The sequence below is a fragment of the Chiloscyllium plagiosum genome, chromosome 22, assembly GCF_004010195.1.
Source record: "Chiloscyllium plagiosum isolate BGI_BamShark_2017 chromosome 22, ASM401019v2, whole genome shotgun sequence".
Classification (NCBI taxonomy): domain Eukaryota; kingdom Metazoa; phylum Chordata; class Chondrichthyes; order Orectolobiformes; family Hemiscylliidae; genus Chiloscyllium; species Chiloscyllium plagiosum.
Genome location: NC_057731.1, coordinates 16,420,275 through 16,434,140, shown reverse-complemented (window position 1 = coordinate 16,434,140; position 13,866 = coordinate 16,420,275). Strand labels below are relative to the sequence as shown.

The 13,866-nt window shown below is 43.2% G+C and overlaps 1 protein-coding gene across 11 annotated transcripts in view; it reads left to right on the top strand.

The window, feature by feature from the left end:
- The first annotated feature begins 2,203 nt into the window (after nt 1–2,203).
- The window catches only part of LOC122561094 (exocyst complex component 6-like), a 203,710-nt gene continuing 192,047 nt past the window's right edge, over nt 2,204–13,866 (top strand). For 4 of the 11 annotated variants that reach the window (XM_043712485.1, XM_043712482.1, XM_043712489.1 and 1 more), the window contains exon 1: nt 2,204–2,645. In XM_043712485.1, coding sequence (XP_043568420.1) covers nt 2,521–2,645 — 125 coding nt within the window. In that variant the 5' untranslated portion in view covers nt 2,204–2,520. Of the gene's footprint in view, nt 2,646–4,671; nt 4,998–13,866 lie in introns of those variants that run through there. The other 7 variants (XM_043712488.1, XM_043712483.1, XM_043712490.1 and 4 more) reach the window with 5 other exon arrangements.

Here is a 13,866-nt window from a genome sequence, read left to right as displayed (position 1 = left end):
AGGATTAAGGGCAACCATGTTATTCACATGTCTGTTCTGAACTGTTGTAAATACATTGCCCCTTTTGCTGTTATCACCACAATATATCCTTTAATGGTAGTTTGTTATCCCAAAGAGCTACAGCCCATCAAAATTATTGGAAAAGCATTAGACATAATTGTAGTATGTAATAAAGACCAAAAATATCCTTAAGGTTTCTAACCTACTTGTATAAGCCTTGTACATTGAAGTCCATAGTTAAACTGCACTTGCTTTTACAATCCTTTCAAAATGTCAAATCCAGTTATATACAGTACTTGTACACAATGATAACAGTTTGCACATTTTTTTTATCTCTCCAGATAATACATCATTTTCCAATTCCATTCCATACAGTACAGCAGACACTGCCACTGAAGAACAATGACAGATACCAGACAGCCAGGAATCATTTCTCATGGTCATGGAGAAGAATCTCACCCAGAGAAGAGGGTGTACTGTATATCTTGTTGTTGAACAATAGAAAGACCCACGCCTAGATGTCATATTGTAATATGAACTGATACATTCCTAAAAATCTAAACAGAATTCTTTACATAATAGAATCCCACATAGGCAATAACGATTATAAAATTAAATCGCCTGTGAGAAATAAATTCCCCAAATGTTAAAAGCAATGAAAGATACGTTTTACTGCTTTATTGAAAAATGCTGATATTATGGTAATGTGCTTCCGTGGGATAACAGTTTACAAATTGTTTTATCTGCCTCACAATATTGACTGCAACTATTTTGGATTTCTAATCTGAAAGTAGATGCTTTAAATGCAAATAAAAGCCAGAAAGACGACAAGAACGGGTTGAAAATCACACTGTCTAATAGAAAAGGCAATGTTAATATATGTATATGTAAATGTGCAAACTGTTATCATTGTGTACAAGTACTGTATATAACTGGATTTGACATTTTGAAAGGATTGTAAAAGCAAGTGCAGTTTAACTATGGACTTCAATGTACAAGGCTTATACTAGTAGGTTAGAAACCTTATATGTAAATGATGAGTCTTGCTTATCTAGCAGCTATTACCAACAATACAACACAAAATATTAAATGAAATACTCACCTGACTTGTTGGATATTTCCAGCAGTTTTTGTTTTCACTTTTCAGGAGATGTGACATTTTATTTTAGCAGCTACTTTGCACTGATAGAAGGCTAGAGGTGGAGGAACGTTTTCGGTAATACCGAAAACTGACTAAGTTTATAAATTGTACCCAGAAAGCGAATTTCAAATCTGACCACATCAAAGTTATGTTCTTCATAGTGCTAAGTTCATACAAGGTGATCTCACATTACCTACTACAGGACATTCAGGGCCAGATCAAGATCTGTCTCTAACATTTTGTTCCACAGTTATCTTTATATACATCCAATTTTTGTGTAAATATAAAACTGGTATTACAAATGCAATCACTAGGAAGCAGCTTGTCTTACTATACAATGGGAAACTGTAGAATTTATATCCTTAACTATGCCAGCTATGGCTCAGTAATAATGCTTTCCACTGGGACTCAGAAGATTTAAACGTTAAGCTCTACCCCAGAGACTTTGTCCAAAATCCAGGCTGACACTCAAATGCAGTACTGATAGAGTGCTGCAGTGTCCAAAATGCCAATTTAGAATGAGACTTTGAACTGAGATTTGATCCAAAGCCGCAAGCTCACTACTTCTCACACAAACATCATTAAAACAAGTTATACGGTCATTTTTATATCATTGTTTGTGGAACCGGTTTGTTCAAAGTTGCACCCGCATTACCAATGTGGCAACATTGCAAAAACATTTAATTAGTAATGACTGGGACACTGTATAAACGTAATGCTTCCTCTCTCATCGACGCATAGTCTACAATAAGATGTACCACATTTCGTCATAATTTCACAGCTCAAACTCCGTCATAAGCCTTCCAATATACAGACTGAATTTTAGTCTAAACACAAATTTGTGAAACGTGATGATCAATTCCACAATGATTAACCGAGTCGTTCCCAATCGGATTTGAGAAATAAGTCGCTGACAGGCTTCAATATCCGGAAGTATTTTCCTGGAGAAATAGTCACTTAATTGTTATTTTTTTTTTCTTAATTGTTATATTAGACCCTTGTGACAACATTAGGGAATCCTGTATCGTGTTTTCTTATTATTCTATAAAACGATTAGAAAGGATGGCATTTTCAAAAGTGTTGTACAGAAAGCAAAAGTTATCATGTTGGTGTTGTAAAAGGTTAATCAGAGGGACTGCGAAATATGATAGTCTTTAAATAACCATGAGCTATAAATAAGTTATCTCCAGTCACCTCTTGCGTTGACAGACTGTATATAGACCGTCTCTTTTTTTTGCATTAAATCGTAATACTACATTTAGATTGATAGCTCTTGAATCACGAGATCATTGTTGTCGTCGGCAGTTTTTTGTTGTCATCCCTTCGGTTGAGTCTACGAAAATTTCGCTCCAAAACCTAAGGACGAAGGTATTGAAACAATGGCTCAGATCAGCAAAACAGTTACTTCGAATGCTTCTAAAGGCGAAAAACGTGAAAGCCAAATTTATGAAAATGTTTTTTCTGAGATTGAAACGTTAGAATTGCCACTTGGTACGAGTTTACGGTAGGTGACCTGACTTTCTACTGTCGTGTTTACTTTTTTAAAGTAACATACGCAAAATTATTGTCAATGATTTCTCTGCTCACTTTTCCAGCTACTACTTTTGGAATACTGTCTATGAAAGGTAAAATAATGCAAGTTTAATCTGGGATGTTTGATTGTGGGGCAAAATGCAATTCCAGTCGCCTAGTTTAGTAGACACATGACTACAAAATTAGATCTATGTTGGTGAATGTTGTTGGTAAAAATAGGTAGTTACTAATCATGCAGCATCGTAAGAAGTCATCAGTATGTGAATTTAAAAACATGTGATTGGCTAAGAGTAAAAATGATTCTCGCCAGGACACTACATACTAGTTCTACAACACGTGGTTTTAAAAAGTAGCTCTGGGGATTCTCAACAGGTCTGGAAACGTCTGTGGAGAGTGATATGGCTCCGAACTAATAAGTGGACTCGAAACATGACCTTTTTATCTCAAACGGATTTTGTCAGATCTCTTCAGTTTCTCCAGTATTTCGTTTTTAACTTCAGATTTCCAACATTCGCAGTATTTTCTTTGTTTTTGATTTCAGAAAGTTAGTTTTGCCTCAGTTTCTCCTGCGTTTACTGTTGCCAGCGACTTCACAGGGCGGCAAATATGTTTTGTTCTAATTTGCATAGCAGTTCTGTTTTTAGCTGAATTGTTATAATTGTACGTATTTCACCGACGTGTATAAGTATCAGGTGAAGAAGCATGATTATGGTCGTGAATCAGCTTAATTTTTTTCGCTTGCGACGTTTGTGGGGCGAGAAAGTATATCTTGAAATTTAACTTTTCGGTCGTTTTAAATAAACTTTATTAATTGAGACTTAACCAAGAGATTTCCAGCTGTGTATTCAGTCTACGAGCTTCCACTCCCTGTTAATTGAGCCGACTTTTTTAAAAAAAAAACAACTTCCTGTTCTCTTAAACATGCCTTGGCTTTTCTTAAGGGGCTTGTGAACTGAAACCAGTGTCCTCGAATAGCGGTTTTTTGTCAGGAAATACGATAAGAGTCCAACGCTGTCCAATGTTCCCATCTTTTTTAGTAAGAAATACTTTGGCAAGAGTCAGCAGTTTTTTCCGTAACGTTTTAAAGATTATAACTTGGAATATGCCTAAGTAAGGGAATGATTCCAGTGGACTTGCACGGTCTTGCTCATCTGTGTGGGGATGTAATCAAGCACTTACAACTGTCATTAAAATCTGGCATTTGTGGTAAATAGCTTTTTTCCCCCGAGGGAACTCCTCTCTATCCTTAGTTCAACTAAGTTTGCTACTCTTAGTGTTTCTATTACTGAAAGCTACTAGAAACATCACAATTTGATTTTCATATCTGCAATAGACTAGATCCAACAAGGACTGCAGATGCTGGAAACCACAGTCTAGATTCGAGTGTGCTGGAAAAACACAACAGTTCAGGCAGCATCCGAGGAGCAGGAAAATCGACATTACGGGCAAGAGTCCTTCATCGGGAACAGAGCTCCCTTCCTGATGAAGGGCTTTTGCCTGAAACGTTGATTTTCCTGCTCGGATGCTGCCTGAACTGCTGTTCTGTTCCAGCACACTCAGTCTCGACTGTAGATCCAACAAACTCACTCCCAGAATTCCGAAATGAGTTCTTGGGTTTGTCCAATGGGGATGGAAAGGTGCATTCTCTCTGTTTTAGAGCTTTCCATATACAATACTAAGGATTAATTTTCCTTTAATTTGATGCACTTCACCAACCTTATTTAATGTGATGTTCGAGATTCAGGAACATGAAAGGAAACTCTAGTTCCTCTTTGAGCGGCTTTCGAACAACTTTAATGAAAAATGTTCACATGTCAGTACTTGAATGTCATGTGCAAAAGATGTCGGTGAAAGCTGACTATATTTTTAAAACAAAAATTAAATGTACATTTGTATACATATCGCATACCTACTAGGACCCGTGGATTTGCCGCAGGTGAAATCGGGCGGGCGGGTGCTCGCACGCGCGCGCCCCCGTCCCACTAGCTGGCCCGCGCGCCGTCGGGAGCGCGCTTACCGGTCGCTGGTGGAGATGGGGATGGGCAGGAAAGTGAAAACGGGCCCGGAAGCGGGTTTGTGAGGGACGGGTTGTCGTTGACATTAAAGCGGCCGGGCCGAGCCGAGCCGAGCCCGACGCCCGCCAGGAGGCCAGGGCCATGAGCCGCCGTTAGCTGCAGCAGTGCTGCTGTCACCGCCCGGAGCCGAGCCGAGCCGGGGCCGCTAAGATGGCAGACACCGCGGCTCTGGAGACGGTGACGGAACACGAGCGGATCCTGCAGGAGATCGAGAGCACGGACGCGGCCTGCGTGGGCCCGACGCTCAGGTACAGCGCCGCTGCTTGTGCTGTGGCCCGATGCTGTTACCCTCCCGCTCGCTTTGTAGGCCCGGCTTTGGGACTGCCCTGGTACCCGCGGCCATTCGGGCCCTTTAGGCCGGCCGGGCCGGAGTGAAGCGGCTCCTTCTCCATTCTGGTTGGCTATGGGCCCAGAACCACAGGGCTCCCTCTTCAAAAGTTTGCGCGTGTATTTTTTTCCTTTTTTTTTTCAAGGATGTGGGGCTGCCAGCCGTTCTGCGACTAACCTGCAGAGAATTTGGTGGCAGCTTCCCCCACCCCCGCCGTGGAGCTTTCTGCCACCCGGGGGGGGTGGGCTGCGACATTTTCCTGGTGGCTACGTATTGACAGTCACTGGCACTCGGCCCATTTCCAACTTGCAATGCATCTAGTCTCAGGGTTACAGGATAAGTATATTACTGTAGGGCTGTGTGCCTGTGTCTCCATTGCAGGGTCACATAGCCTTCTCCAATCGAGGTTATAACAGTGAGACTTCCCCACACCCAGGATTATCATTTGTTAGTGTGATTGGGTGTACTACTACGTGTAGGAAGTTCTGCCTTATACTACTCAATCCATCTTTAACCTTTTTTGGCACTACCAGGTTACAGAACGCTACATTCAGTGGTTAAAAAACACACTACACCAGGTTTATAGTCCAACAGCTTTAATTGGAAGCACAACCTTATTGTCAACCACCTGTTGAAGTAGTAGCGCTCTGAAAGCTAGTGCTTCCAATTAAACCTGTTGGACTATAACCTGGTTATGATTTTTAACTTTTTACACCTCAGTCCAACACCGGCATCTCCGAATCGTGACATTCAATTGTGTATGCCATTTGAGTAAATTATGCACATTGCTAGCACATTAGTTATGTATTTTTAGTGGTTTTATAATTAGGGATTGTTCTGAAAACCACATGAAAATTGTTGACATGATCTGTTTTGAGATAATTTGACAAGTTGTGGTTTGTTGACTGATAATTTGTCCTGGGGCCATGGAGGATGTTGTAATGCCAAAGCACAATATCGTGCAGGCTAGAAATTTGGAAATTCTCAGCAAATCGGGCAATAACAGTGGAGAGATTAAACCATTGACGTTTTGAGTCCTTGCAGAGGGTGGTGGCGCTGGAAAAGCACAGCTGGTCAGCCAGCATCTGAGGTGCAGCAGAGTCGACATTTCGAGCATAGGCTTGAAATGTCAACTCCGGATTGAAGCTTGTCGGCCAAGGGGGCTGAGAGATAAATGGAAGGGGCTGGTGGCGAAGATAGCTGGGAATGTGATAGGTAGATGAAGGTGATGGGTAGATGATGAAGGTGATAGGTCAAAGAGGATGATGGAAGGATAGGTGGGAAGGAAGATGGACAGATCAAGAGGGTGGTGCTGAGTTGGAAGGTTTGACCTGGGATAATGTTGGTGGAGGGGAAATGAGGATACTGGTGAAATACACATTGCCAGGGGTTTGGAGGATCCCAAGGCAGACGATGAGACATTCTTCCAGGCCAGTGGAGGGATTCTGTCCTTGTTGCAATTGGAGTGTGGTTAAAGGGTGGAGATGTGGGAAATGGATGAGATGTGCTGGAGGGCATCATTGACTGTGTGCGTGGGGAAATTATGGTCTTTGAAGAAGGAGGCCATCTGGTATGTTCTGCAGTAGAATCAGTCCTCCATGGAGCAGATGCGGTGGAGGAATTGGAAATAAGCGATTATTTTATATGAGGCAGGGTGGGAGGAGGTATAGTCCATGTAGCTGTGGGAGTTGGTGAGTTTATTTAGATACGTGTTTCTCTCAATTTATTTTAACCTTATTGCAAAGCCTCTTGCAAGGATGCCTGCCTTGAAGTCCCCTCTCTACAAGGATCAACTTTCTGTTTTGAGTCATTTGTCTTTCCTTTGCAAATGGATTTTAAAACTTTGTTAATGGGATGTAGGTTCCATCAACAACGTCCTTAATGCTATGCTTGACCATGTTTTCTGTCATTTGAGATTCCTCCAATATTTAAAGCAGTCAATGTCCAAATATTTCTGCATTTGGACAATATCCATGCATGGGCTGATGAGTGGAAGTAAACTTTATGCCACACGAGTGACCAACCATGATTCTTTGACATTGCATGCTATCACTTTGCTGAATCTCCATAATCAACATCCTGAGGGTTGCCACTGACCAGAATCTGAAGAGCGCCAACTATACAAGTACAAGAGCAGGGCATTGTATAGGAATCCTGCAGTGAATCTCCCTCTCTAGCATGTACGCCAAATTGTCTGCAGCACTTTAAGAAGATAGATCACCGCCACCTCAGTGCAATTCGAGATGGGTCACCATGTACCACTCAGTGAAGCTCCATTTTTGTTTAAACCTCTTCTTTCAGTGGTACATTTCTCTCTCAGAACTGATCTTTTGTTATGAAATTTGTGTTGTTTACAGTGTCAATGTTACTGATATAAACATTTCATTGTCACTGGGATGCAGACTTGCTCAACAAGATTAAAAAGATACTAGGCGAAAGTGCCGACTGCAGATGCTGGAGACGAGTTGAGCATGGTGCTGGAAAAGCACAGCAGGTCAGACAGCATCCGAGGAGCAGGAAAGTCGACGTTTTGGGCAAAAACCCTTCAGGAATGAGGCTGGTGAGCCTTTGGGTGGAGAGATAAATGGGAGGGGGGCTGGTGGTGGGTAGGTAGCTGAGATTGCAATAGGTGATGGAGGTGGGGGTTAATGGTGATAGGTCAGAGGGGAGGGTGGAGTGGATAGGTGGAAAGGAAGATGGACAGGTCATGAGGGTGGTGCTGAGCTGGAAGGTTGGAACTGGAATAAGGTGGGGGAGGGGAAATGAGGAAACTGGTGAAATTCACATTGATGCCTTGGGGTTGGAGAGTCCTGAGGTAGAAGATGGGGCTCTCTTGCTCCATGTGGTAAGGGAGTGGCGATGGAGGAGGCTCAGGACCTGCATGCCCTCCTTGGTAGAGTGGGAGGGGAAATTGAAGTGTTCAACCACAGGGCGGTGGGGTTGGTTGGTGTGGGTGTCCCGGTGATGTTCTCTGAAGCCCTCTGAGTAGGCGTCCTGCCTCCCCCAATGTAGAGGAGACCACATTGGGAGCAACAGATACAATAAATGACATGTGGAAGTGCAGGTGAAACTTTGGTTATGGAAGGCTCCTTTGAGGCCTTGGATGGAGGTGTGGCTGCAGTCGGCAGATTTTTCAATTCCTGCGGTGGAAGGGGAAGAGTGGTTTGTTGGGTGGCATGGACCTGATGAGGTAGTCGCGGAGGGGACGGTCTTCACTGAAAGCAGATAGGGGAGGGAAATATGTCTCTAGGGCCAGTTTGTAGATGGTGGAAATTGCAGAGGGTGATATGATGTATACGGAGGTCGGTGTAGTGGAAGGTGAGAACCAGGGGAGTTCTGTCCTTGTGTAGTTAGAGGGCTGGGTTTCGATAATGGTGCGGGAAGTGGATGAGATGCACTGGAGGGTATCAACCACGTGGGAGGGGAAGTTGCGTTCTTTAAAGGAGGAGGCTATCTGTTCTGTAGTGAAACTGGCCCTCCTGGGAGCAAATGAGGTGGAGGAATTGGGAAATAAGGGATAGCATTTTTACAGGAGGCAAGGTGGGAGGAGGTGTAATCTGGGAGTCAGTGGTTTTGTAGCAAATGTCTGAGTGTCAGTCTAGATTAGAGTGGTGCTGGAAAAGCGTAGCAAGTCAGGCAGCATCCAAGGAGCAGGAAAATTGCCATTTTGGGCAAAAGCCCTTCATCAGGAAAGGTGGTGCCGACGCAGTCAATGTAGCGGAGGAAAAGGTGCAGAGTGGCACTGGTGTAACTATGGAAGATAGACTGTTCCATGTAACCAAAAATCTCCTTCAATGGTGACCAACTCAACTCTGACCTTTATCTACAAACCCACTGACTGCATCCTCACCTCTGTCCAAAGCCTCAAAGGAGCCTTCCACATCTGTCAAATCTGATGCGATCTTCTCTACATTGGGGAGACGGCGCCTACTCGCAGAGCGCTTCAGAGAACATCTCTGGGATACTGGCAGCAACCCAGTATCCTGTGGCCCCACCGCCCTGTGGCCAAACACTTCAACTCCGCCAAGGACATGCAGGTCCTGGGCCGCCTCATCGCTACTCCCTCGCCACCTGACTCCTGGAGGAAGAATGCATCATCTTATGCATTGGGACCCTCCAATCCCATGGCATCATTGTAGATTTCACCAGTTTCCTCACTTACCGCCGGCCCTCCCCCTCCCAAACCTTAATTCCAGTTCCAACCTTCCAGCTCGGCACCACCCTCATGACCTGTCCCACCTATCCATCTTCCTTCCCACTTGTCCACTTCACCCTCCCCTCTGACCTATCACCATTACCTCCACCTCCCATTCATGTATTGCACTCCCCCACCCACCTCCTGTTTCTCTTCACCCATGAGGCTCCCAGCCTCATTCCTGATCAAGGGCTTTTGCCTGAAACGTCTTTTATTTCCCCTGCTGCTGGGATGCTGCCTGACCTGCTGTGCTTTTCTAGCATCACACTCTTGACTCAAGATAAAAAAGATGAGTACTCTTGCTAAACCTAAACTCTTGAAGCAAATGATCAATTGTGTTTTAAATCCTACAAATACCTCCAGTAAACCTCCTACTAAAATGTTATCACATCGTCAGTTACTCTGCCTCCTCTTGGAAGCAGAGGCATTCTTCTCCAGGACATCTCAGATGTTGTCCTACTTTAGGGACCATAGTTTCCCACTTTATAATTAAGGATGCCTTCAACTGCACTTCTGCCCTCAAACCCCCCAAAAAAACCGAATAAGGATAGAGTGCCCTTAATCCTCACATAACCCCTCCACCAACCTCTGAATGCAACTCATCATTGTCCAAAGTTTCAGCCACCTCCAATCAGAACCCACCACCAAAAAGATGTTTCCTTCCCCAACCCTGTCTGCTGTCTAGAGACTGCTCATTCTGCAACTTCCTTATCAATTCCATACTCCCCACTGACTTCACCGCCACACCTGGTACCTTTCCCTGTAACTGCAAGAGGTGCAACCCCTGCCCCAACGTCTCCCCCCCCCCCCCCCCCCCCCCCCCCGGCCCCCAAAACNNTCCAAGGCCCCAAACAATCCATCCAAATCACATGCACTTCCTCCAATCTGATCTATTGTATCCACTGCTCTCGATGTGGTGTCTCTCAAGACCAGAGAGAACAAACACAGACTCTGATCAGTTTGCAGAGCATCTGCACTCTGTATTCATCAACTAACCTGACCTTCCATTTTAATTACCTCTCCCATTCCCCTGGCAACATTTCCATCCTTGACCTTTGCCTCTGTCTGAGTGAGACCAAAGTAAACTGGAGGAACAACACCTGACATTCCGTTTGGGGAGCTTACAGCCCAGTGGTCTCAATATTGACTTCACTAGCTTCAAAATCTCACCCCTAGCCTTACTCCATGTCCGGCTCTCCTCCCTGACCTAACCTGTCCATCTTCCTAATTCGCTTGTTTGCTCCACTGTTCCCACTGACCAATCACAATAACCCTGTAGCTGCATCCACCTATCGCCATCCCTTCTCCCTTCCTACTCCTCTCTCTTTCTGTTTAGTTCTGGGGTCCCCTCCTTCTCCTCCCCAGTCCTGACCTAAGGGTTTTGGCCTGAAACGTTGACTTGCCTGCTCCTCATACTTGTCTGACCTGTTGTGCTTTTCCAACATCAGATCTATTGACTCTGGCTTCCAGCATCTGCAGTCCTTACTGTCTCCAAGTGCTTTAAATCCTACTCTCCTTTAGTGCTCTTTAACTGGTTTGCAATACCTCTTTGATAACTTGTCCATCACTATTTCTAAGGCTGGTGCATTTAACAGAATTTGCAAATTAGTGTGAATGCAACTAGGCACAAAGGAAACTGATGAAAGATTTAAGAAAAATGAGGCAAGTATAGAAGATCACAGTAATGAAAACTGTACGCTACAGAGAGGGGGAAACATTACTTCAGTCTTTGACTAACTTTTTTTGCTTCACATTAATGAATAGGATCAAGTTCTCAGTCTGTAGTACTACACCTAAAATGTAGAAAATGAATCATTACTCAGAATTTTGCTGCTCTAAGATTCATTTTTTTTTTTATGGGTCGCGAACCTTACTGGCAAGGTCAGCAATTATTGTCCATCTCAATTGCCACTGAAGGTTGTGGTGATCTGTTTTCTTTAAACCTCTAAGTTCTATGGTGTTGGTACACTGTGGGGAGTGAGTTGTGGGTTTTTTAAGTGAGGGAACAGCAATTGACTTTGAAGTCAGGATAGCACGTGGCTTGGAGTATGTGCACATATTTCCATGTATCTGAAACCCTTGACAATTGAGGTTACTTTTTTCAAAAAAAAGTAACAAATAATTAATGGGAGCCAATATTTATTGCCTATCTCTGCATTTATTGCCAGCCCTAGTTGTGCTTGACTCTTTTCGTGAGCTGCCGCCTTGGACTGCTACAGTCTGTGCTGTGGGTAGACCCACAGCAACATTAGGGAGGGAGTTCCAGAATTTGACGGAGCAACACAAGGACAGCAATTATATTTCTAGAGTGATGTCTTGGGGGAATTTGCAGGTGATGGTGTTCCCATGTATTTGCTGCCTTTGTCCTCCAAGATGGAAGTGTTAGTGGATTTGGAAGGTTCTGTCAAAAGAACTTTGAATTTCTGCCATGCATCTTGGAACGAGTGTACACAATCTACAAAAGAGGCTCAGTAACAGTGTTTGTTTATGGATGTGGTGCCAATAAAGCAAGCTGCTTTATCCTGAATGGTGTCAAGTTTCTTGTGTTGGAGTTGTACTTGTCTAGGCAAGTGGAGAGTATTCCATCATACATCTGACTTGTGCCTTGTAGAGTTTACAGATAGGCTTTGCTGAGTTTGGCAGGGAGTTAATCACTGAAGGCTCCCTAGCCCCTGACCTGTGTCACATACTTATATGGCTAGTTCAATTTGTGGTCAATGGTCAACCAGCAATGACACAACAAAGTGTTCTCAATAAGCTACGATGTAACATTTTCTGGGGTAGCTAGGGTAGCTGGTTGCCTGGAAATGACAAAACTAATTTGAATTAGGCCAATCAGTTTAAATTATACCCTGAAAAATACCAAACTCCAATTTAGTTTGAATTTAGTATACTGACAATCTTAAAAGCTAATTACACAATCTGATGCTTTGAGTGTATAAGAATGGGGGAAATTTGAACAGTTGAGAGGAGAACTACCAAGCTACCAGTATGTAAAGACTACCTAGAAAATATCTTTCTTTTTTATATTATTTTTATTAAGGAAAAATAGATTTTTAAATATTATAACAAATACAAAACAATGCAATTCAAAACAGTACAAAACTAAACCCAAATAATAATAAATTCCCCAACCCACCCTCCTATACGAATGTATAAACATATACAGAGAAATATTTTTTAAAAAAAACCTAAACTAGCTATTTAACTAACTAAGTACCTAACAACAAACAAATAGTAATAACTCAGCCCAACCAAACAAAACACTCATACATTCACAGTTCCTCCTCCCTGGATATTGAACCCATGAAACACAATCGTTAGTTATGTAAAAGCCCTTGTTAGTGTGGCAGATAAATCTGTGTCCAGGTATTTCAAAAAGGGTTGCCATGTCTTATAAAAATTCCCAGTTTTGTGGTGTACCATATTTGTGAGAAAATCCAGGGGAATATGCTCCATAACAATCTTCCGCCAACCCGACAGGCCTGGGGGATTTTCTGATATCCAACCTAGCAAGATATTCTTCCTTGCACAGAATGTAAGAATACTGAAAAGTTTTGCCTTCTACGAATCTGCAGGAAATACAATGGGTAGGCCCAAAAGGAGCGAAATACGGTCCTTCTCCACCCCAACACCTAAAATTCTCTCCATTGCACCCACCACAGCGCTCCAATATGTTTGAAGCCTGTCACAAGACCAAAGACGATGGGTAAGAGTACCCGTACAGACCTTGCACTTGGGGCATGCTGAAGATACCCCTGGTTTAAATTTTGACAAACGGTCTGGGGCTAAGTGGAACCTGTGGAGAATCTTCACCTGTAAAACATGGGTCCTATTGCAAATTGATATCTTCCTTGCATTCTCCCAAATATCCTCCCATGCCTCTGAAGAAACTTCAACACCCAACTCTCTTTCCCACATCTTGCAGAGTCGATCAGACTCATCTGAGGTGGCATCCCCAATTGGTGATCTAGTGTACTGATAGAGAGTGTACTCTTAGCCCTTAGTACCCCTCTTTCTATGTCAGATTTGTAGGGATCAGTCAAAAGTGTGGTCCTTTTTTGAATAAAATCCCTAACTTAAAAAAAACAAAAGAGGTCTCTATTAGGTAACTCGTACTTCCATACTAACTGATCGAAGGACATCATTACATCTCCCTCAAATAAATCACCCATGCAAGATATACCCCTAGCTGCCCAACGTTTAAATCCTGAATCTATCATACCTGGTTGAAAACTCAGCATACCCACTAAAGGTGTAAACAAAAATGTTTTGCCAGTATTATCTTCCCGCTGCCAAATTGCCCTCCATGCCATAACCCAATATTGATGACTATTGGGTTATGGCAATATTCCCTAACTGTCCTCCTCTTGTCCAAAAACAGCCAACTGGTTAGGGGGCACCTTGCCTGGGAGACTTCGATATCTAGCCATCTTGAAAGAGGGTCCCCACAAACCCAATCACTTACGTAGGTCAAAAGCGAGCTTAATTAGTAATTTTTAATGTCCGGAAGGTCTACTCTCCCCAATCTGAGGCAATTGCAGTTTGGCTAATTTAATGAGGGGCCGTTTATGGTGCCAGATAAAGGAGCTGA